The 25,556-nt window shown below is 45.7% G+C and overlaps 1 protein-coding gene across 1 annotated transcript in view; it reads left to right on the top strand.

Moving 5' to 3' along the window:
* The first annotated feature begins 1,618 nt into the window (after positions 1-1,618).
* Positions 1,619-25,556, top strand: part of PSMA1 (proteasome subunit alpha 1) — a 123,236-nt gene continuing 99,298 nt past the window's right edge. Inside the window, exon 1 of the mRNA XM_030201041.1 lies at positions 1,619-1,757. Within this exon, the coding sequence (XP_030056901.1) occupies positions 1,755-1,757 (3 nt within the window). The 5' untranslated portion in view covers positions 1,619-1,754. The remainder of the gene's footprint in view (positions 1,758-25,556) is intronic.

The raw sequence follows: 25,556 nt of genomic DNA, 5'->3' as shown, positions 1-25,556 counted from the left end.
TGCTGAGACTGAGAAAATACTGGCTAGTGGATGTACTGCACAGGTTATATATACAGTATTCAAAAGCTCAGTGTTTCTCAGTCTCCCTCTGCTGGTAGGAGGACATAACCCACGCGTCTTGACCGGTCTGGAGGGTCGTGGAGGAATTTGTGCAAATTCCTCCCATTTCGTTCGCACATACTCTCTGAATACTTTATCTGCATAAAGATAGGACGGGAAGCACCACCCCGTTCAACTTTGGTAAAACTTTGGTGCTTCTAAATCCAGCCACACCATAGCAAGATCTGCCACTTCTTCTGGCCCTATTTCTACCTCTCGCACTCTCTAGAATAGCCTCCTATCAACTAATATATAATCAATGTGGGACAATGTTCCATGAGTTCTAGATACATGGGTAAAATCACGCTCCCCTGAGTGCAAAGTACGCCAAGCATCCACCGTGTTTTTCGCTGTCATGTATAAGAGGAGTGCCCTTGATCGTGGCCCTCCTCTGTGGGCTTTCCTGGGTTCAGAGCAGTCCAGCATGGGGTTTGCTACCATATTGAAATCCCCCATTATCAATAGCCGGAGGTTAGGAAGTCGTAAAGGTTTTTGTGAACCAAATAAAATTTAAAGTTAGCACTGAGATTGGTAATATATTTTAAAAACTTTTACAAAAAATAATAAATTTGCTAAAATCTTTTTGGAAATAAATTAAAAGTTGAAGTAATTCTTTGAAGGAAGGTTTTATGACCAGTGATGAACACCACACCCCCAGTTAAAGCTGCTGAAAATTGAAAGTAAGCGGTTGGACGTTTTGAGGTCTTTTCCTTGCCTTTTAGAAATATTTTGTAAAAATTAAACATTATATTTTCATATAAGTTTTACTGGATTCCTCTTCATCTGTTTGGTCCATAAATAGCTACCACCAAAAATTCTGAGTTCTGCAACCACAAGTGCACCAACACATACCGACCTTGGAGGTGAATTCTATATAATGCGCCAAAAAAAATTGGCACCAAAAACCATGCTATTCTATAAACCTTGCCTAAATTTAGGCACAGCTTATAGAATACACGTAGTTCCTGTGACTAAAATTTAGGCGCGACCATTTACGCCAACTAGAACCTGGTGTAAATGCCTGCACCTAACTGATGCCCCGAAGATCAGAAGCAAATGCAGGCGCTAGAGGCTGTTAGCGCCTGCTAACACCCCATGATCAGAGCCCCTGAGCACGTGAAGCAACGCGCTCGCGGGCTCTGAACACAACTAGCATGCAAATGCATGCAAAACAGTGCTCTTAGCACAAATAGCATGCAAATGCATGTTAAACCTATTCATCCCCAATGATCGGTGACCAGCGTGCCGAAGATTGGCTTGCTGGCCGCGGCAAACCCTAAGCCCCAATGAAGCAACCCCCCCAGGATCCGATGACCCCCTTCCCCCAGCGACAAAGTAAGTCTATTGATAATACTACTTTTCAAAAAGTTCAGACGTCCTGCAAGCAGTTGTCCCGTGCGTGCTCAAAGAGGGAAAGCAATCCAGTACTATCAGCAGCACATCAGAATTAAATCAAGGTCATCTGCAGCCATACTCTGAAAGCGAAAGCAGTTCACTGGGCCCCGCCTACCGCAGCCAGAAGCGATCACTCACTCCGCGCTCGGCTGCTTTTCTCTGCTTGAGGCTTTAGAGACATAACGCGTGGATTCCCGAGCACACTTCTCCTACCTTCGGTTCTTGCGGAGTGGCAGTCGCGCGCGGTGGCGTGGGGCACCATGGTAAGGAAGCGCTGTGTCCTCCGTCGCAACAGCAGACCCTGGCCCGGTGGCTGATCTCCTCGCGGTGCCCTCAGCCTCCCTCGGCAGAGGCTGGGAACAGGGTGATTGGGAGCGGGGGGATGGGCAGTGAGTAAGCATTCTCCGTCCATCCTAGGAGCGGCCTCAGTAGAGGAGAAACTCTCCTATCCTTATCCCCGGAAAATGTAGTTGCATGGTGCTAGAAAAAGCCATTGGTACACTAGGGGAGGGGGGCAGGGGTGTCGAGCGGGTGTGCAAATGAATGAATGGTGCTAGGGAAAACCGTGGCACCGGTAGGAGAACTAGGAGTTTTAATCCTAGTTCTCCTACCCGCCTGGGCCTGTGTTGAGGAACTGCCCGGCTTCCACGGAGGGGTATCGCATTACACGTGAAGGAGAGTAGAGGAGACTAGGCCGAGTTTCACTCCTCTCCCCCCCCCCCCCCCCAAACAAAAAAAAAAAATTCCTGCGCTCGGCAGGGCTCGGCCTGCATGCTTTCAGTTTGTCTTTAAGTGCAGGGATAGTCCTCATTTTGTTATGAACACATCCAGGAGGGCTGGGATTAGTAAATGTTCATCTCCCTTCTGAAGTGTCTTAAACGATTACCGTTTGTAGTATATTTTTCACCATTCGATTCTGCTCTTGAGATAACTAAGCCAAAACTGAAACTACTCGCTGCCATGCGTCATAAAACATGTAATCCTAAAATGCTAGGAAGCTATATTTGTACTTGGCGTTTTTGTCCTCATTATTAATCGTATTTTCTTTGCTAACCCAGTTTTCTCACTAGCGGTATTCTGCTGAGATGCAAGTGCTATAGTGCCTTCCTGTCTGTGCCACAAGAGATTCTGCAAGTGTCTAGTGCTTTATAGCATTACTATACATATGCATTTATTAAAAAAATTCTGTTTAGTAGCCAAAGAAGTACAAGGAGCCTTCAAGACTGGGGGCATCACAACTATACTTTTATCAATCAAATCCGATGAGGTCTGTGCTTCTGCAATAAAACGCCTGCGTCAGGGGACTGTTCAGGAAGCCACTTGACTCTTAGACATGGCATGCTGCAGAAGGAGCGGCTTCAAGTAGGTCTGAAGCAGATTTGTCTTTTTCAAGACAAGATTGTTCCTTTTCATTGGATGATTGATATCGTTGGATTCATATACCGCCATTAGGCCCCTTACGCAGGCGTTTTTTTGACAAAACAGACTGTGTCGCGCGTCTGATTGCTAAAGTATAGTTGTGACGCCCCCACTCTTGAAGTCTCGTTACGCTTCTTTGGCTACTCCCGCTTGTGGGCTTTTGGATACCCTCTCCATGCTCTAAAAAATTGTAGCCATTGTAAAGAATTAAGAAAAACATTATATTAATGTCTGGTCTTACCTCCCCCCCCCCTCCACCTTTCTAATAAAAAATACAAGCAGAGTATGATGACAAGTAGGGTTGTCATCTTGGCTGCACATTTTATTTTCTTCCTGGTAACACAGGCCTTCTATTACTTTCCCTATAACTAAAAGTCCTTTGTTCATGTTGCATACTACTTTGAATGGTGATGCTGTTTTGTCTGTTCTACTTCCTTTGGGAGAAGTATTATCCTTCCAATTAAAAAAGATGTGGAAAAAGTTTAAACAGAGGACAGACACATAGCTTTGATTTAGTTACCTTTCCAAAACTGATTTCAAGGTGAGTTACAAGTTCAGGTCAATTTCAAGTAGTAATCAGTTAAACATTAAATCGGCTATTAGCATTCCTGTAATTGTCACCAGAGCTTTGTTGTCGTTATTCCCAGGCTCCTCTCCTTTTTTTTTTTTTTTTTTTTGTTCCTCGTCATCCCTAGCCATCCCATACGTGTACTGTGCTTCACTGGGTTTCTACATGCCAAATGCATGATTTCACATTTTTCATTAATCTTATTCTCCAAGCTCTTGATCATGTCTCAAGCTTTGAGTAATTTCTTACATTTTTGTACTCTCTGTTGCCCCTGTGTTCTGATTCATCGTTTAATATGCAGTGCAGCCTTTACTTTCCTGTGAGTTCCAGCTGGCTCCGCCCACTGTGAGCATTTGGGAAGGCAGCACCAGAGGAACTGCCTGCTTGATCAGTGCTGGACAGCTTACCAGCTGTCTTTACTATTGAGTACAGGAGTTTTACAACTGTGTGTGCTGCCTTCGTTTGGCTCCTTGGTGGCGTATGGGCGTTATGCCTAGTTGGTAGGATAATATGTTGTTTTCCTTAATTTTTCCACCTAATTAAGCATCTCTTGTTTAATACTTAACAAAAAGAATTCAACATGAAGCATAATATTATCTAACTTGCTGTCTGCTGCTTTGGAACGTACTCGATTGTGTATCCTTTTCATCTATTCATTTTGTGTCCTTCAACATTGCATTATGTTTTTTTTTTCCCCTTTTTAAGCACAATGCATAGGAACAGACATAGCATGTACAAAACATATAGCAAACATAGAGGGGCATAATTGAATGAAAACGTCTATCTCCATGGGCGTTTATCTCCGAGAACGGGTCCGTGAAGGGGCGGACCGAACCGTATTTTCGAAAAAAATAGACGTCCATGTTTTATTCGACAATTTGTGAGCTGGGCGTTTTTGTTTTTCAGTGATGATGGAAAATGAAAGCGCCCAGCTCAAAAACGAATAAATCCAAGGCATTTGTTCGTGGGAGGGGCCAGGAGTTGTAGTGCACTGGTCCCCCTCACATGCCAGGACACCAACCGGGCACCCTAGGGGGCACTTTTACAAAAACAAAAAAAAAGGTAAAAGAGCTCCCAGCTGCATAGCACCCTTCCCTTGTGTGTTGAGCCCCCCAAATCCCCCTCAAAACCCACCGCCCACAAGTCTACACCATTACTATAGCCCTAAGGGGTGAAGGGGGGCACCTACATGTGGGTACAGTGGGTTTGGGGGGGGGGGGTTGGACGACTAAGCATTAAGCAGCACAATTGTAACAGGTAGGGGGGGATGGGCCTGGGTCCACCTGCCTGAAGTCCACTGCACCCCCTAACAACTGCTCCAGGGACCTGCATACTGTTGCCAGGGAGGTGGGTATGACATTTGAGGGTGAAAATAAAAAGTTGTGAAACATCATTTTTTGTGATGGGAGGGGGTTAGTGACCACTGGGGGAGTCAGGGGAGGTCATCCCCGATTCCCTCTGGTGGTAATCTGGTCATTTAGGGCACTTTTTGGGGCCTTATTCGTGAAAAAACAGGGTCCAGGAAAAGTGCCCTAAATTCTAGCTACAAACGCATACTTTTTTTCAATTATCGGCGAAAGGCGCCCATCTCTGTTCGGGTGATAACCACGCCCCTGTCCTGCCTTCACCACGCCTCCGACACGCCCCCGTCAACTTTGTACGCTTCCGCGATGGAGTGCAGTTGAAAACGTCCATGTTCGGCTTTCGATTATACCGCGTTATTCGTTTTTGGGAGATAAACGCCTATCTCCCGATTTAGGTCGCAATATAGGCGTTTTTGTCTTTTGATTATAAGCTGGATAGTATTCTAGTCTGGTTAGTCTATCACTTAAGTCATTAACTTTTCTCCTTTTCTTAATACTTGCTTAACTAACTTTGATTCTATTATCATAATGTCCTTTGGATCTTAATCCATCAGACTTCTCTTCTTAATCAATTCTTACTAGTCCAAATGGAATTTCTTTTAGTTAGGTGGCTTCCATTTCTCCTATCATGCTTGGTGAGTCTGAAGTTACACACACTGTTTTATCCCAGTGATTTATATATCTAGGCAGCACTTTCATTGGCCTTTAATTGGTTGGTCTACTTATCTTTATTTCAAGTTTCGCAATTCAGCCTATTATAAAAATAGCCATAAATTAAAAGCACTTCAATGTGAATGTCATCTAATTAAAATCACACCCTCTCAAACTGTATTTGATTCTTATTTATTACCTATACCAATAGGTTGCATTAATGCTAGATCGGTGGTAAACAAATCTGAAGTAATATATGACTGGATTGTAGATGAGCAGTTTGGCTTTGTCTTGATTACTGATACATTAATACATTCTAGGGATAATCCCATCATTAATGACTTATGCCTTCCTGGTTATAAGATATTCCATCTTACTAGAGTTAAGAAAAGAGTTGGTGGCATAGCAGTTCTTTATAAATCCTTCTTCAAGCTTACTCTTTTCTCTGAGTTAATTTCTCCACAATTAGAAGTTGTTCCTTGTGGTATTATGGATGATTCTTCATCTAAGCATATTTGTCTGATTTTACTTTACCACCGTCCAGGAAATTGGAATGATGCAGAAAATGACATTATGGAATTCATTTCTAACACTTGTGTTTACTCGGATAATGTGTTGTTACTAGGTGATTATAAATCTTCATCTAGACTCATAAATGATTCCCACACTAAGAGTTTCACAGAATTTGTTGATCATTGGCAATTCTCCCTTTTCACTGGTGGTCCATCTCATATCAAAGGTCACCAATTTAATCTCCTAGCATACAGATTCACTGATTGTACTAACTTCTTGATCAGATATCCAGAGTGGTCTTCCGCTCCTTGGTCTGACCATTTAAAGTTAATCTTGATACTTAATTGGAAAGAACACACAACAGTAAGCGTACCAGCAAATAACAGAACCCTCTGTGCATCTAGGGGCAAAGTTGGTGCTAGTGAATTTTGGTCTAATACACTGTTCGATCAGTTATCGTCAACTTCTTTCTCTAATTTCTTTCAATTCTGGGATGACATAAGTAGGGCAACACTGGATAGAATAGCTCCTGAGAAAATGAAATAGAGGCCTACCAAAAAAACTATCCTCTTGGTTTACAGAGACAAAGAGAAAATGCAGGCAACAAGAAAGAATCTGGGCTAAGTCTATAACAGAAGAAAATTGGTGGTCCTGGAAAAAACTATGTAAGGAATACAAGCACGCAATTAAAGCTAAAAATTCTTACAATGCAAAGCATATTGGTGGTCCCAAAATTAGCATTAGAGAGCTCTACTCCTTAGTTTATTCCATGTGAAATACTAATTTAGTAGCCACGATAAATGTACCTATCCTATCTGCAGACCAACTTGCAAGTTATTTTGAGCAGAAAATTTATTAAAACCAGAAATGAGCTAAATTGTACTAATATTACCTTAGCCAACCAACTTAGTTCTTCAAATATTTCTTCCCTAGGTTCACTTGCAGATAGGGTTTGTCATCCTTTTCTCTACAATCTCTTGATTCAGTTACATTCTTTCTCTCCAAATACTCATCTTCGCAATGCTTGTTAGATGTGTGCCTTACCTATTTAGTGAAGTTAGCACCTGACCTGTTCGTTAGCTATCTTATATCTAACCTATCTTTTATGTTGTCTCAAGGCTTATTCTCTAAAGGCAAAATAATTCTCACGCCCATTCCTAAGAACCCCATGTGTAGCACGAGTGAACTATCCAGTTGCAGACTGGTGGCCTCCATATCACTGTTAATAAAGGTGATGGAAAGTCTGGTGTCCAGTTAACTCATGGAATACCTTCTGACTCATAATATCTTACATAGTTCTCAATGGGGGTTTAGACCTGCATATAGTACAAAGACAGTTCTTACCACTTTGACAACCAGTTTCAGGATGGACCTAAGTTGGAGCAAAACATTTTGATTTTACAATTTGATATGTCCAGTGCTGCTTTTTTTTTTTTTTTTTAATTGCCAATAAAAATAAAACAGAGCTGCAACAGGAACAGCAAAAGATACATACAAAACCATGACTGTCAAGGCAGGCAATACAAGCCACCCCAGACAACCAACATACAGATAAAATGCACTGCCCCACATCAAGAATTATTGAAAAGCTCTCCGTATCCCCCCCGCCCACCCTACCCCAGCGGAAATAAAGGACCCAATAACAGGCATAACTAGTAAAGAACCCCCCCCCCCCCAAATCAAGAAGTTATCCTCTTCCAAACTCTATAAGGGGTCCAAACCCTCCAAAAGGATACCAAAATGACTTTCTGCAGAGCGGTCAATTTAGACATTAAATATATCTGATCCACATTTTGCAGCATCTAGATGAGTTTGGCATTTGTGGTGAAGTCCTGCAATGGTTCAATGGTTTCTTAAAGTCAAGACAATATCAAGTAAAGTTAATTGATCTGGTAACATTTCTTCATCCTGGCTCTCTTGTGTGTGTGGGATGTCCCAGGATTCCCCCCTTTCTCCTATTCTGTTTAATATAATGATGGGCCCACTAGGTAGATTATTGGAATCAAACAGCTTTAATACCTTTATTTATGCAGATGTCACTGTTTACGTACCATTTAAAGAAAACTTAGCTGAAATCTTGCCTAGAATTAAGTCTGGCTTGGATCTGATGGAATCTCGGGCTGCCAGTTTTAAATTAACACTGAATAAGGATAAAACCAAGTTCCTAATCCTAACCAATTCTGTTCACCCAATGACTAATAAAATCTTCACTATTGATAATGTGTCGTACACTTTTCTACCACCGTGAACATCTTGGGAATAACTATCGACCAATACCTATCAATGAACCTCAGGTTTCTGTGGTGATTTCTAGTGGCTTTAATTCTCTCTGGAGATTGAGAAGACTGAGGTCTTTCTTTTCTAACCTGCTGTTTCACTTTTTAGTTCAATCTTTAGTGCTACTCAGATTTGATTACTGTAGTGCTGTTTACTCAGGCCTACAGATCTCTCATCAAAAAACTTCAAACAGCTCAGAATAATGCAGCTCGTCTTGTATGTAATGCCCCTCAATTCACCAAGTCAGCTCCTCTTTTAATCCAAAGCATTGGCTTCCAATAAATGCAAGAGTTACCTTTAAACTATGTATACTTGATTATCAAATTTTATTTGGTCTTTTAACTTATATGCAATACTGGTTAGAATTACCTTTACGTAATGCTCATCCAACGTGAGAGAGTCCCTTTGTCACGTTTGTGACTGTTTCCTTGTCTGTGCTCACCTCGCCCTCTGGTGGCCAGACCTGGTGATTGCAGTGGACTGTCTATTGTCACCCGTTCCAGACTTCAGCGCGGTTCAGTCCAGATCTTCCGGGCTGCCAGAATTGCTTTCCTTGTTTGTACATGAACAGCACCTGTAGTTGCCTTGTGATTGCTGCAGCTGAGCTTTAGCAGCTGATGGGCTTTATTAATCACCTAGAAATTTCTATGTTTGTCTTTGCATCGTCTAAGGTCCCTGGTATGTGGGTGTGCTCTTTGCACTTCTGCCTAGTCCAGTTTTATTCTGAGTTCTTGTTTGTGTGTAGTTAGCTTTGGTTTTATTGTTTAGTTCCTAGTCTTGTTTCTGGTCTGCATTTCCTTGTCTTGTGTCTGTGTTCTTTATTAGTGGCTGCTTGGCAGCTTTTAGTCCTGACTCCCTCCTGTCTGTGTTTCTGTCTTAGTGGCTGCCTGGCAGCTTGTAGTCTTGACTCTGTTGTGTGTTTCCTGCTGGTATCCAGTTCTGCCCAGTCCGGTAAGTCCTGCGGCCGCCTGCACCCAGGGGCTCAACTCCTGGGGAATGGTGGTCAAGTGCAGGTGAAGCCTTGCTCCAGTCCTGTGTTCTTGTCCAGTGTGTTCCTGCTTTGCTTATCCCTGTCTGCAGTCCCTGCTTTGTGTGTGTGTGTGTGTGTGTGGTTAGCCCAGTGCTGGTTGGGGTGGTTTTGCCTGCCACTGCCGCTCCTTGGCAGCGGCCCAAGGGCTCACAAACCCAGTTGCTGCTTTGAGACCTGACACCCTTCTCCTTTTTCTAAGTTGTAAAAATCTGTTACAGATCTATTCATGATGCAGGCTTCACATACCAAGCTACTAGGAAATGGAATTCCCTACCAAAGTGACTCTGATATGTTTCTAATTTACGAAATTTCAAGTAGTAACATGACGGCAGATAAAGGCCAATAATACCCATCCAGTCTGCCCATCCTCTTAACCCCTAATTCTTCCTGTTCCTAAGCGATCCCACATGCTTATCCCATGCCTTTTTAAATTTGTTATTTCATAAGAACATAAGCATTGCCATACTTGGACATACTGAAGGTCCATCAAGCTCAGTATCCTGTTTTTTTTTTTTGTTTTTTTTTACAGTGGCCAATCCAAGTCACAAGTACCTGGCAAGATCTCAAAACCAGTACAATACATTTTATGCTGCTTATCCTAGAAATGGCTGAGTTGTAACAGTAGTGTGAAAAAAATCCCTAAAAAAATGAAATTGATGTGAGCACAATGGTATACATGGACTGTTTTTTATAAAAAAAGATGTTAATTGGTAATGCACTATGAGCAAATTGCGAGCACTACTGGTGGTTGGGGGCAGTCGATTATACAGTGTCACAATTGCAAAGATTTGATATATACCTGTGTGACATTATGAGATGTCCCTTTACAAATAATTTATTATGGTTGAAGTAATGTGCTCTTCCTATCTATAGTTGTGTATCCTAGAAATAAGCAGTGGATTTTCCCCAAGTCCTTATTAATGGCTTAGAGACTTTTCTTTTAGGAAGATATCCAAACTTTTTTTAAACCCCTCTAAGCTAACTGCTTTTACCACATTCTCTGGCAACGAATTCCAGGGTTTAATTACACGTTAAATGAAGAAATATTTTCTCCGGTTTGTTATAAATTTACTGCTTTGTATCTTCGTTGTGTGCCCCCTAGTCCTAGTATATTTGGAAAGAGTAAATGAGCGATTCACGTCTACCCATTCCACTCATTATTTTTTATATATACCTCTATAATATCTCCCCTCAGTAGTCTTTTCTCCAAGCTGAAGAGCCCTAGCCGCTTCAGCCTTTCCTCATAGGGAAGTTGTTCCATCCCCTTTATCATTTCAAAATGAGTCATCTTACTGCTTGGATGTTTTTACCTGTTTTTGTTATAATGTTTTTGTAAGTTGCTTTAAAAGTTTGATGTAAGCCATATTAAACCCGAACCTGTTTGGGATAATGTGGGGTACAAATGCCATAAATAATAAATAGATCTAAGTATCATAAAAAGACACAGAGGCATATTTTCAAAGCACTTTGGGAGGCTAAGTTCCATAGGTTTCTATGGAACTTTGGGAGGCTAAGTGCTTTGAAAATGAGCCTCACAATATACTAAATAGGTGGGATATAATTGAATGAATGAATGAATACATAAATCTTCAAAAAGACACACCTTTACTGCTTGCCACTGTGTAATGTATAAACATGTTGAACAAAACTAAACCTAGACCATATCTTTGAGGCACTTCAAGGAAAATATTAACAAACTCCATTTATTACTGTTTTGTTTTATGTAATTTATCCGGTTTATTTACCCAGTTTACATTTTGGGATCTAAAGTCTACTTAGTATGTTTGAGCCTTTTGTGGAGCTGTTCAATGGTTTTCTTCAACCTTATAAGTATAGCACATCTGTTCTCCCTAATCAAATGTCTCGGTAACCCTGCTGAATGGTGTGTGTTAATGACAACATATCCTCAACAGTCTTTCAGTCCCTCTTGCCCTTTGCTGTTAGTTTCTATGTCAAACCCACCCACCCTGTAGCTCCAGTCTCTCCAACCCTATCACCGTGTGCCGCCATTTTCTCTCTTTCTTCCCCAGCTATCACCAGTATTCCACTTTTGACTTCCACCCCTCTCAATACGGAACTGTGCATGCTATAATAAACAGTGATGTTCTCTGGAATTCTGGGGCTTTCAAAAAATCCTTATTAATTACTTTTGTGAAAACAGACAACCAAAGCAAGACAAGCAATATAGGGGAATTCCCAATGATAAGAAACTGCAAGTATACCTCGGGAGATTATATACAATGTGTTCAGCTAAATACAAAATGCTTTCCTATTTAATACATTGGAAACACATCCATCCTCACCTGAAATAGATGAATGAACAAAACCTCTAACCAACATGCATCAAAAACCCAAGAAAAAAAACAATGTTACCATTGCCATCTACTTAAAGAGAGAAACAAAAAGGGAAATAATGAGATTTGTGCAAACTTTGGTTTCACTTCTTCTTTAAGCTGCAGCAGCTGAAGGGCTTTCATATCAGCTGCAGGAATAGTTTCAGGGCAATGGCAGTCTTATGCATGGCCTACAAAATGCATGAATTCTGAAGTGCCGGATATCACAGTGATATCCTGAGCCAAGGCAAGAAGGGAGGGAACAGAATTTTGTGATGAAAAAGAGTGCAACAGCAAGAATAAACACTAGTTCTCTGCCCTACTGCTATGGGTTGACTTAAAGCTGGGGAAATTAGGGGACTGGTTCACACAAACTTGCATTTACACTCCCATAGACATGGAAAAGGAATTCTTTGCTCCATATGAACTTTTTTCGTTGTTACATCTTCCACGTAAGCAACTCCCACTTTGCCTGAGGAATAGTGTGATGCTACAGTCCATTCGAGAGGCATGGAAGGGACTAATACAGGTAGTGGGGGGGAGTCCCTCGACATCAGATCAGCTGACCCTTAGGGGGAATCCAGCTTTCCTGCCAGGCCTAGATAACCCAACGTTTATGGAGTAGGAGCGGATGGGAATAACCAAGATTGAACACCTATTAAGTGAAGAGGGGAATTTAATAGGGTATGAGGAACTACAATCTCGGATCGGGGTGGCTTGGGGGGCTAGATTTGCGTATGCCCAAGCGAAGCATTACATTACAGCATTAGATCCAGACTTGCTACGGCAACGATTGGGAAGTAAACTACAAGATTTTTTCGGGGAAATGGAAGTCACGGGAATGTCAGTGTCAGCGCTCTATAGAGCTTTGATTAGACGCAAGCCCCCTAAAAGCTTTGCAGAAATCAAGCAAAAATGGGAACAGGAATCGGGGACAACATTAACGGGATGGAATGTGGGGCTCACATTGCAGGGAATTCCAGCCATCACCCAGGACGAGAGGCTCCGGGAAAGTGGGTTTAGAGTTGTTCTACGGGCCTATATGTCGGGACAACAATTGGCTCATGTAGATTTTCTGCAAGGGGCCACATGTATTAAGTGCGGCCACTACCCACACACATTATATCATGCCTTCTGGGCATGTCCCGGAGTGAAGGCTTTTTGGGGGGAGATTACTAAATTCTTAACTCAACTATTGGGGACCCCTGTGATAGGATCCTGGGAACACTTTGTGCTGAATACGCAAGGGGCATTTGGTAGGTGCTCTAAGACAGCTCGACTCCTGAGCCGTAAATTGTGCTTGGTGGCCCAGAAAAGCATCTTACAATACTGGACTGTACCGGAGGTGCCAGCCTACTGGCACTGGAGAAACCAAGTGCATTTGCTGGCTACTTGGGAAGCCAGGGGGGCTAAGGGGTCCCCGAAGAGCTTAGCGCGGTTCACACAGATTTGGGGCCCCTATTTACAGACATTGAGTCCTAAGGGGCGAAGCTTGCTTCTGAATAAGGGGTAAGAGGATACTAAAGGAGTCCCAGAGAGCGTCCAAACGATATATATGGCTTCACTAGGGGGGGAGGGGGGGGTGCCCTAGGACTATCAGAGTCCAAGCCCTGGGGCACGAGAGGGAGGGATAGGGGAGGGGGGAGGGTGTGGGAGGGGGGATGAAAAGGGGGAAAAAGCAAAGTTGATGAAAGACTTATACACTAGTTTTTGTTATATATGTTATGTTGTGGCCATGTTATTCAGGCCAGATATGGAATATGTCTAATTCTGATTGTCATCAATAAAAATGTTGAAAACCTAAAGCTGGGGAAAAATGGGACAGTGATGGCTGCACCAGGGTCCTCGGATTTTTGCCAGTGGCCCATGGGTTTTGCATTGAAGATCACTGCATTATGTTGTAAAGGTAAAATATTTAGCCTGATAGCCTTAAAATGTCTCCATTTCCCAATTCTGAGTGCAGACTTAAAATGTTGGAAGCAGGATACTGGGCTAGATGGGCCATTGGTCTGACCCAGTATGGTGGTTGTTATGTATATACAAAAAAAACAGCACCACGGGCCTTTAAAAATGGAACACAGTTCTTTAATGAATAAACCTTGACAAGGCTTATTCATTAAAGAACTGTGTTCCATTTTTAAAGGCCCATGGTGCTGTTTTTTTTGTTTGGACTTTAGTTTGTACTTCGTTCCCTCTCTTTTGCTATGTTCTTATGTATATGGCATCTAACAGATGCTTCCAAGTGACTCAGTCTGGTCACAGTTGGAGACAGCATGATAGGCTTCATGCACTCTTGATATGATGTGGTTTGGTACTGGCTCAAACTTTGTTTTAAGCCTTATGTTATTTAGCAAGTCTTAGTAAGGGAAAGGGAAATAGGACTTGATATATCTGCTTTCTGAGGTTTTTGCAACTACATTCAAAGCGGTTTACATATATTCAAGTATTTATTTTGTACCGGGGCAATGGAGGGTTAAGTGACTTGCCCAGAGTCACAAGGAGCTACAGTGGGAATCGAACTCAGTTCCCCAGGATCAGTCCACTGCACTAACCACTAGGCTACTCCTTTAGGATCCTCCTTCAAACATTTGTATTTGGCAGGTCAGACACATGAACCATGGCACAATGTTTGTACTAGAAAGGTTTAATACAGGCATCTTTTATTATTTTAATTGTATCTGAATCATCATGTTTTGCAATTCTGTGAAATAAAAATAAATAGTATCTTCCTTAGCATCAACAGCAGATGAATCCAGGAACTAGTGGGTTGTATCCGCCTATCAGCAGGTGGAGATACAGTGACATTGGATGCCCAGCTGTCTCTTCAGTATATCTCTATCTCCAGCAGGTGGTGGACGGATTCTTCCCAGCTCCTGAATTCTTGGGGAACTCCGGGGTCTTTGGCCAGTTGTGTGGGGGCGTCTGGTTGAGGGTGCTGGCTTTGAGGACATACTTGTGCTGCAGGTCCCCTGTCCTACCCCATCTCCCCCTCTCTCTGTTGCCTCCCTTCTTTCCTGCTTAAAACAAAAAAAATAAAGAGAAAATAGACTCTTGTCTCTCCTCACAACCTTTGCAGCTGTCAGCTAATTTACAAAAAAAAAAAAAAAAGAGATCCATTTCTTTTGTTGAATGATGAGTGTGAACCAGAGAATTTATTTGAGCTCTGTTTGAGCCGGCTGCCCCTGTTGAGTCATTTATCAGGCTGCGGGGAGGTTGGGACCGCCTTTTGGGCTCCCACAGAGAGTGATTGTCGCTTCTGAGTGTCCTGGTCTCGCTGGTGAGTACTTTGTACGTCTTTCCTGGTGGTTGGGGTGACGGGGCTGGTGGGCGCTATTATTAATTTCTGTTCCACGGAGGCGGTTAAATGTTGTTCCCACTGCGGCTCTTGTCGCTCTGCAATGGGGCTCTGTGTGGCACACAGAGGTGGCAGTGGACACTGTAGAGCCGACGGGTGATTCTTCCTGCGTTGCTGAACTCGCGGTTCTGCGGCAGTTTCTGAAGCGCCTTCAGAGCCTGCGCTTTTTGTTTCCTCTGACTCTTCCTTCCCTGTTTGGCGGGAGGGGGGGGGGCAGTGCTGGGGCAGCTCATGGGACTCCTTTTTACTGGGTTTAATCCTGGTGGAACTGAATTTGATTTCTCCCCCAATTTTATTCTGTTGCTCCACCAGGTATATTTGCTGAAGAAAGGCATGCCTGCTGGAGCTTCTCCTTTCCCTCAGACTTCTTCTGAAGCCAGGGAGGCACTTTCCCCTCAAGGTGATTTTGCTCTTAGCTAGGGCCAGGAGGACTTAGCTCCTAGGTGCAGATGTTTGTCTACTTTCCCTGATGGGGGGGGTCCCTTGCACTGGTTTCTTCCCCTCCTTCTGTGTTACTGGGGTCTAAAGAATCTTCTAGGCCCTCTAAACTTGAAGATTTTGAGGAGGGGGAGCCTCTGCTGGGGGAGCAGTATGATCCCTCTGCGGTGTACATCTTTCATCGTGAAGAATTTCCTACTCTCATCTCTGTAGCATTGGCAGCAGTTAAAATCTCTGATCCGGAGGAGCTTTCTGCGGCTTCGATTAACCCTAAGATGGCTAGCACAAGGAAACCTTCTAGAGCTTTCTCGATATGCAAGTCTAATTCTTGAACTTATTTCAGCTCAGTGGTCTGACCCCAAGGGTTCCTTTAAGGTGGCTAGGGCCATGACTCGTCTCTATCCGGTGTCTTCTGCTGTTTTATAGACTTTTTTTTTTTTTCCTTGCCTAAGGTGGACGCTTTGGTGACGGCGGTCACTAAGAAGACCACTGTCCTGGTGGAAGGGAGGGGGGGTAGCCCTTGATATGCATGACAGGCGTCTGGAAGCTTCACTTAAGTGTTCCTTTTGATATGGCCATATTAGCCCTTCAGGCTTCTATTTTGTAGTTCTTATGTGGCCAGAGCTTGCCTTTCCTGGTTTCAACAGAGTTTGGAGCAGGATCAGGAGTTGAATCCGGGGTCCTTGGCTACCACCCCGATGGAGTCAGCTCTCACCTATGATCTACTCAGGGTTTTGGCCAAGCAAATGGCTCTGGCAGTTTCCGCATGCCGTTTGCTTTGGCTGCGTCAGTGGGCTGCTGATAATGGCTTCTAAACACCATCTCCCGAGGTTCTCCTTCTGTGGAAAATTGCTTTTCAGCAAAGACGTAGAAAAGATAGTTAAGGATTTGGGAGATTCTAAGTCTCGGCACCTTCCTGAAGACAAGCCTAGAACTGGTTCTTCTAGACCTCGTTTTCATGAGGTTCACCGTTATTGTCCGGGCTGTAATTCTTTCTTCCAGCATTCCAGATTCCAGTAGAATGGCAAGCGATCGGTGGGAACTTCAACCAGGGCTCAGGCTTCCGGCTGACCTGCCCAATGATGGGGCGCAGGTCCATTCCTTGGTGGTTTCCATAGGGGGGGTCAGTTTTCTGAGGTCTGGACCACAAAAACCTCAGACCAGTGGGGTCTTGGATCTTAATAAAAGATGGCTACAAGTTAATTTGCTTTTCCCGTTGCAGACGTTTTTTTTGAGTCTCATTGTGCCACGGCATCCAGGAAGCAGGCTGTCTGGACTACCCTGCAAGCGCTGTTGGATCTCAGGGTGGTTCCTGTTCCTCGGGCCGAATGGTGCACCAGTCGTTATTCAGTTTACTTTTGTCATTCCTTGCACCCTTCTGACCTATTCTTGACCTCAGGAAGGTGAACGAGTATCTCTGAGTTTGTCACTTCCACATGGAGACAGTGCAATCAGTTCACCTCTGGAAGTCTATTTGCACATTCCCATTTGGGCCCCTTATCAAAGATTTATTCATTTTGCCATTTTGGGTCGTCATTTTCAGTTCTGTGCCCCGCACCTTTTCCATGGTGATGGTGGTGGCGACGGCCTACCTTCGGAAGGAGGGAATCAAGGTTCATCCGTATCTCGACGATTGGCTGATTCAGGCGGATTCAGCTCAGGAAAGTTTGGCAGCTACTTCTTGAGTAATTGAGTTTCTGCAGTCCCTCAGTTGGGTGATCAATTTTCCCAAGAGCCGTTTAGTTCCCTTTCAGACGTTGGAATATCTGGGAGTTCTGTTTGATATGGCTCGGGGATGGGTCTTTCTCCCAGAGTGCAAGAGGCTCAAACTTTGTTTGCAGATTCGCAGTCTGCTACTTTCTCCTCGGGCTTGGGATTATGTGCAGGTTCTGGGGTTGATGATGGTCACATTGGAGGTAGTCCCATGGGCAAGGACTCGCATGCGCCCTCTTCAATGCGCCTTGTTGAGTTGCTGGTCTCTGGTGTCCCACAACTATATTTGTCAGCTGGTGTGGCTTCCGAGTGCGAGAGAGAGCAGGCCTGGTGGCTCTGTGCCAGCAACCTTCAGAAGGGGATGCCCTTGGCATCTCCGCCATGGGTGATTGTGGTTAATGATGCCAGTCTCTCGGGCTGGGGAGCCCATTGTCTGAGACAATGGTCTCAGATGGAGGCGAAATATTCCATCAATCATTTGCGATCAATCAGCCTAGCTCTCAGGAAGTTTCAGGATCTTCTGGAGGGTCAGGCGATTCGAGTTCTGTCGGACAACACTTCGGCGGTAGCTTACGTCAGTCGCCAGGGAAGCACTCAAGAGTGTAGCTTTGGCTTTCAAGGCGAATGACCTGCTTCTTTGAGCGGAGAATCATCTTCTGTGCCTTTCCACAGCTCACATTGCGGGTCAGAGCAGCATGTAAGCTGTAAGCTGACTTTCTCAGTCATCATCTTCTGGATCCGGTGGAGTGGGAGCTGGCGTTGGTAGCCTTCAGCCTAATTTTCAGCGGTGGGGCACACTAGTCGTGGATCTCATGGCGACCAAGCAGAACGCGAAAGTGCCGAAGTTCTTCAGCAGAAGATGGTAGCCAGGTTCCGTGGCTCTGTTGCAGCCTTGGCCGATGGTCGGTCTTCTCTGTCTTCCCTCCTTGGCCCCTAATCGGAAGGCTGCTGCATCGAATCAGGCTTCATCAGGGTCGCTTGGTGCTGGTAGCCCCAGACTGGCCTCGCCAGCTTTCGTATGCAGATCTAGTGTGTCTTCTCGTAGAGCTACAGCTTCCGGCCTTTCCGGGTCTTCTTCATCAAGGCCTGGTGCAGATGGAGGACATCTCCCGCTTTGGTCTTGCAGCTTGGCTCTTGAGAGGGCTAGATTGAGAAAGAAAGGTTACAATGATTCTGCGATTGCCACCTTGCTTTGCGCTCGCAAACATTCTACAAATTCAACTTATGCCAGGGTGTGGCGCACATATGAGGTGTGGTGTGCTGACCATCCTTTTAAGGCGTTGGTTGCTTAGATTTTGGCCTTTTTGCAGGATGATCTTAAAAAGGGGTTGTCTTATAACTCCAAGTGCAAATTGGAGCTCTTGCTGGTTTCCGTGGCCGTCTAGCTGGTGCGTCTTTAGCAGCCCATTCTGATGTGGTGCGTTTTTTTGAGAGGTTCTTTTCATCTCTGCCCTCCTTTTTGGCGCCTGTGCCCATCATAGAAGTTAAATTTGGTTCTTAGTGCACTGCAGGGTCCTTCTTTTGAACCGTTGCGTTCTGCTTCAGATAATGACCTCACTTTGAAGACTCTGTTTCTCGTGGCTATTTCATTGACGCAAAGAGTTTTGGAATTGCAAACCCTTTCGTGTTGGGAACCCTTTCTGCAGTTTTCAGAATCTGGCGTCACCTTGAGAACTGTTCCTTCTTTCTTGCCTAAGGTGGTATCTGCCTTCCATTTCATTCTCTTTTCCTCCTTTCCTTTCATAGGATGGATTTTCCAGATTACTTTTCTCATCTGTATCTTTTAGATGTCTGGCATTCATTACTTCAGTATTTGCACATGACCAATGAGTTCCAGTGCTCGGATAATCTGTTCTACTTTTTGGTCCCAGACAGAGTTACACAGCTTCCAAAGCGAAGATTTCTCATTGGCTTAAAGAGGCTATTTTTTCTGCATATCTATTGAAGGTTTCCTTTCTTCCAGATTTGAGATCCCATTCGACTCGAGCTCAGGCTGCTTCCTGGTCAGAAACAGCAGTGCTTTCCTTGGAGGACATTTGTCGGGCAGCTACTTGGGCTTCTCGCCATTCGTTTGTGAAACATTATAGATTTGATGTATAGGTGAGGAAGGGTGCTTGGTTTGGCACGGTTGTGCTCTCTCGGGGAGCGGCAGCTTCCCACCCTGTTTAGGGATTGCTTTTGTACATCCCACCAGTTCCTGGATTCATCTGCTGTTGATGCTAAGGAAGGTAAAATTATGTCTTACCTGATTTTCTTTCTTTTAGTCATAGCAGCTGAGTTCAGGATCCCTCCCTGTTTTTTTTTTCTGGTATCTCGCCTTGATAGCTGTCATTTCCTTGTCATCAAGCAGATGAAGCCATTACGTATGGGTTGTGTCCATCAACCAGCAGGGGGAGATAGAGAGCACTCAACTTTTCACAGTGCCTCATGGCCAGCCAGCTCCACTGCCTCTTCAGTATTCTCTATCTCCCCAAGCAGGGTGGCTGCAGCTTCTTTGAGCTCCATCAAAAATCTGCCTGGGGGTGGCTCCTGGCTTGCCAGTTGTTAGCCGGGGTGTTAGAGGCTATAGCAGCTTCACTTTGAAGGCACATAGGTCAGCCCTTTCCCTGCCTTACCCCTGCCCCCGTGGATGTGGACATATTAGCTTGCTTTTCCCTGTCCTTTCCCACTCGGTGGATGCAGGCACATTGGTTCGCCTTTCCCTGCCTTTCCCACTTATCTGAGCCTCCGGAGTTCTTATTACCTCTGCTTTCCTCACAGCGTTAAAAAAAAAATGGAACGGAGGTTTTCCTTTGATTCTTCTATGGGACCGGAGCTGTGATACTCGGTCCGGTGAGGTAAGAGTGTTTTCTAACTCCTCCGGGGTGGGCCCGCGATCGGGGCGTTTTTGGCGCAAAACCGCTATTTTGAATTTTCCCGCCGTTATCGGCGATGGCTGCAGAGAATGTAAAGCGCTGTTCCCGGTGTGGCAAGTGCAAATCAGCAGCGGGGCTCTGTAAATCGTGCTGTACAGGTGTAAGAGCCGGCCTGAACATGGTGAGCGATGATTCTTCCCGCTCAGAGCTGGCAGTGGACGCCATTTTGAATTCTCTGCATGGCGCGGCCTCCGTAGAGATGGAGAGCCCAAAGCCCGGGGGTGGACCTCGAATTGAGGCTATTCAGGGAGCGGCTAGCCCTGGACGGGATCTGGGTGCCCAGGGCGAGTTTTTCTCCCCTGATTTTGTGTTGTTATTGCATAAAGCATACATGCTGAAAAGAGCTCTCCCTCAAGGGTCGTCTGAGACCCCTTCTATTGTCTCTTCCCCCCCCCCCCCCCCGGTGGATTCTGGCCTGGGACTGCCCGCTGAGGCTATTTTCCCTGATAATTGGCATAAAGAAAAGCGTAGAAGGGCTCATTCCCCTTCAGATTGTGGTGCACCTCCTTTTTCCCCCCTGTGGTCGGGCTGTGAGGATTCGGAGAGTTCTGGCAGGCCTTCGTGGTCTGATGAGCCAGAGTCAGGTGCAGAATTACCACAGGATCTGGATGATCCCTCCGCGGTGAGGATTTTCCCCCGTGATGAGCTGCCAGCGCTTATTTCAGATGCCCTACCGGTCCTTTCTATTGAAGAGCCTGACAGTGGCACGGCCTCCTCTGTGAATCCTAGGATGGCTAGTACCAAAAAGCCTGCTCGAGCCTTTCCTTTGCATGACTCCATCCAAGAGCTTATTTCCGCTCAGTGGGCTGACCCCGAGGGACCTTTGAAAGTTTCCAGGGCTATGGGGCAATTATACCCTCTGCGTGAGGAGCATTTGGCTCACTTTGCAATGCCTAAAGTAGATGCCCTAGTCACTGCGGTGACAAAGAGAACTACTCTCCCTGTGGAAGGAGGAGTTGCCCTGAAGGATATACAAGACCGTAGGCTGGAAGCAGCACTTAAACGGTCCTTTGAAATTGCAGGTCTTACTGTTCGGGCGTCTGCATGCAGTTGTTATGCTGCTAGAGCCTGCCTGGCGTGGTTGCAACAGGCAGTGGAACAGCCCGGAGATGGAGCGGAGCCCTTCTCGGATATGGCTCCGCGGCTGGAGTCGGCCTTGTCCTTTTTGGTTGATGCCCTTTATGATATTGTCAGAGCTTCGGCTAAACAAATGGCAGTAGCAGTGGCGACTCGCCGTCTTCTTTGGCTATGACATTGGGCAGCGGACATGGCCTCTAAGCAAAGGTTGGTGAAGTTGCCCTTTCAAGGCCTTCTCCTATTTGGTGAGGAGTTGGAAAAAAAAATTGTTAAAGGCCTGGGAGATCCTAAACCCCAGCGCTTGCCCGAAGATAGACCGAGGCCTTCCTCCAAGGGCCAGACGGTCCACTCCTCTTATAGACCTTGCTTCCGTGAAGCTAGAAGGTACCACCCGGGGCGTTCTGCTGGGTTCACTTCTCGTGCCTGTTTTTCAGCAGAGGAATTCATTTTGCTCGGACAAGCATTCCGCAGCCACCGGCTCTAGGCCTGGAGTTCAGGGGCAACCCTCTCAATGATAGTGCGCCGGCCCCCTCCTCGCTTCCTGTCATCGGAGGACGTCTTTCCCTCTTTGTCGAGGAGTGGGCCAATATTTCCTCAGATCAGTGGGTTCTGGACCTTGGCTACAGAATAGAATTCAACGCCCCAGTAAGAGACGTGTTTGTGGAGTCCCGATGCGGTTCTGCCGCCAAACGGGCGGCGGTAGAGGAGACTTTGCAAGGTCTGATTCAGTTAGGGGGCCGTGTCCCCGGTACCTCCCGCCGAACACAGCTACGGCCGATACTCCATCTACTTTGTGGTGCCGCGAAAAGGAGGGTCTTTTCGCCCTATTCTGGGCTTAAAAGAATTAAATAAGTCCCTGAGAGTGCGGCATTTTCACATGGAAACCCTGCGCTCCGTCATTGCTGCGGTACAGCCAGGAGAGTTTCTCACGTCTCTAGACCTGAAAGAAGCTTACTTGCACATACCAATTTGGCCCCCGCACCAGAAGTTTCTGAGGTTTGCGGTGTTGGGAAAACATTTCCAGTTCCGGGCCTTGCCTTTTGGCCTCGCCACAGCTCCCCGAACCGTTTCGAAGGTAATGCTGGTAGTAGCTGCTTTGCTCAGGCGAGAAGGTATCAGGGTTTACCCGTACCTAGACGACTGGCTCATCAGAGCAGACTCTGTAACAGAGAGCTATCATCTACAGCCAGAGAGGTCTCAGTACTTCAATCTCTAGGCTGGGTTGTCAATATGGCCAAAAGTCACCTGACCCCCCTCGCAATCTCTAGAATATTTGGGGGCCAGGTTCGACACAGACTCGGGCTATGTATACCTACCCGAGCTAAGGCGGTGCAAGCTTCAGAATCAGGTCCGTCTGCTCCTGAGGATGCCCCGCCCGCGAGCTTGGGACATTATCCAGCTGCTGGGATCGATGATAGCCACATTGGAAGTGGTGCCCTGGGCGAGAGCGCACCTGAGACCTCTACAGTATTCCCTACTTCAAAGATGGTCTCCAGTTTCTCAGGATTATCAATGCAGATTTTCTTGGCTCCCTGCGGCCCGACTCAGCATGGAGTGGTGGTTCTCAGACAGCATGCTGCGGCGAGGAATGCCGCTGGCGCTCCCCGATTGGTGTCTAGTAGTGACAGATGCCAGCCTGAAGGGCTGGGGCGCACATTGCAAGGGGAAGCATGCCCAGGGTCTATGGACACCCGAGGAGTCGGAGTGGTCCATCAACCGCCTGGAGTTGAAAGCGGTGTTTCAGGCGCTTCTGGCCTTTCAAGTGACCCTGGAAGGCTTGGCTGTCAGAGTGATGTCGGACAACACGACAGCAGTGGCCTACATAAATCGACAAGGCGGCACTCAGTGCAGAACACTGGGCCGAGCTGCATCTTCAGTTTCTGTTGGCAGCTCACATTGCAGGTCAGAGCAACGTGCAAGTCGATTATCTAAGCAGGCATCAGATCGATCCAGCAGAATGGGAACTAGCAGACGATGTATTCCTGCAGATATGTGCCAAGTGGGGCAAGCCCTTGATGGATCTTATGGCGACAAGTTCCAATGCCAAAGTCCCGTGCTTCTTCAGCAGACGGAGAGATCCTCACTCGGCAGGGTTGGATGTCTTGACTCAGCCCTGGCCTCCGGGCCTACTATATGTGTTCCCTCCGTGGCCCTTGATAGGACGCGTGCTCCTGCGGATTCGGCTGCACCCAGGAGAAGTGGTCCTCATCGCCCCGTATTGGCCCAGGAGGCCTTGGTATACGGACCTCAGACAGATGCTAGTGGAGGCTCCCCTTCCTTTACCTCTGGTACCGAACCTGTTGTCACAGGGCCTGGTAGCCATGGAGGACGCCTGACGCTTTGGTCTTATGGCCTGGCGATTGAGAGGGCGCAATTGAGGGACAAAGGCTATTCAAACACAGTCATTTCCACTCTCCTGCAGGCTCGCAAGCGTTCCACTTCCTTGGCTTATGCCAGGATTTGGCGCCAGTTTGAGTCTTGGTGTGCTTCAAAAGCGATCACACCCATGCGGGCTCCTGTCTCGCCGATTCTGGACTTTTTTGCAGGATGGTGTACAAATAGGCTTGGCCTCTAATTCCCTGCGGGTGCAAGTGGCAGCGTTGGCTTCCCTTCGTTGTAAGGTTGATGATGAGAAGTTTTCAGAATCTTTTGGGCAGTTGCACCTGTTGGATGTGCGCAGGACTCTGCTGCAGTATCTGCGAGTTACTATCTCTTTCAGGATCTATGATCATCTGTTTGTTTTGCTATCAGGTCCTCGCAGAGGGTCTCCAGCCTCTAAAGCCACTATTGCCCGCTGGCTCAAAGAAACTATCTTTTCAGCTTATCTGCTTGCTGGCCGGTCTCCGCCTGTAGCCTTTAAGGCGCATTCTACCAGAGCGATTACTTCCTCTTGGCCTGAAACTGGAGCACTCTCTCGTCAAGAGATATGCAGTGCAGCAACATGGGCTTCTACGCTCTCTTTTGCCCGACATTACAGGCTGGATGTGGCTGCTAGGAGGGATGCACGTTTTGGAGCACAAGTGCTAGCGCGTGGTGTGACCTGTTCCCACCCTATATAGGGATTGCTTTGTTACATCCCATACGTAATGGCTTCATCTGCTTGATGACAAGGAAGGGAAAATTAGGTTCTTACCTTGGTAATTTTCTTTCCTTTAGTCATAGCAGATGAAGCCATGAGCCCTCCCTGTATGATTGTGTGTATGCTGTGAATCTGTTTCAGGTTCTGTTCTTGTTTCCTGAAGTTCCTTCCTTGGGAGAAAGTTGGAAAACAGTCTTCAGGATTCATGTTCACTTATAGGAGGATGAGTAAATTCCCTCCAGTTTATGTTTTGGAGGATGAGTTTATTCCCTCCAGTTATACATTAAGGAGGACGAGTTTATCCCCTCCAGGAGGATGTGTTCATTCCCTCCTTTTGAGTTCATGCCCTTGTTAAGGGGCCATCGTTCGCTGTGAGGAAAGTTCTTGTTATTCCCATTGCAGTTTGCCATACTGCTTTGGAAGCTTCAAATACTGAAGAGGCAGTGGAGCTGGCTGGCCATGAGGCACTGTGAAAAGTTGAGTGCTCTCTATCTCCCCCTGCTTGTTGATGGACACAACCCATACGTAATGGCTTCATCTGCTATGACTAAAGGAAAGAAAATTACCAAGGTAAGAACCTAATTTTCCCTTGCTGGCTTTTCAGCTAAGAACGAAGAAGACTTTCTCAGAAGATGGTGCATTTTCATCATCAGTTTGACTCCCTTGACTTCCGTTGAGTTGTAGTTTATTCTAGTTTCATGTTTTTTTAGTTTTCGGCTGTTGCCGCTTGTTGTGAGGAGAGTATTCCTTTCTTGCTTCTTTTCCTCTGCTTTGGGATTTGACCTATACTGAGGAGACAGCGAAATGGGTGTCCAGTGTCACTGTTTTCAGTGTTTCTCTATTTCCACCTGCTGGTGGACGGATACAATCCACCAGTTCCTGGATTCATCTGCTCTGACTAAAGGAAAGAAAATTATCAGGTAAGACATAATTTTACCATCTTTTACATGGCTGATACATACTGCTGAAGCATTAAAAATGTATTCAAAACCTCATACTTTGATAATTATGTCGAACTATACAGTGTTGGTGGCATTTGGAAAACATCAAGTCTGGATTTTAGGTTTTAAATTTGTTTGACTCTCCTGTTTACACTTTGGAAAAACCACTAAGCGCTGGAAATACTATTTGAAACCCCCCCCCCCCCCCCCCCCCCAAAATAGTCTGAAAATTACTGAAGTTACAAAGCAAAGGGAGGCATCTGTATCTCCCTTAGAGCACAATTGACATTTTGAGGCATATTTTCAAAGCACTTTGCCTTCCCAAGTTCCATAGGTTTCTATGGAACTTGGGAAGGCTAAGTGCTTTGAAAATATGCCTCTTTATGTTT

Source organism: Microcaecilia unicolor, chromosome 4 (genome assembly GCF_901765095.1).
Source record: "Microcaecilia unicolor chromosome 4, aMicUni1.1, whole genome shotgun sequence".
Lineage (NCBI taxonomy): Eukaryota > Metazoa > Chordata > Amphibia > Gymnophiona > Siphonopidae > Microcaecilia > Microcaecilia unicolor.
The sequence above is the reverse complement of the archived record's forward strand: the minus strand, read 5'-3'. Positions and strand labels throughout refer to the sequence as shown.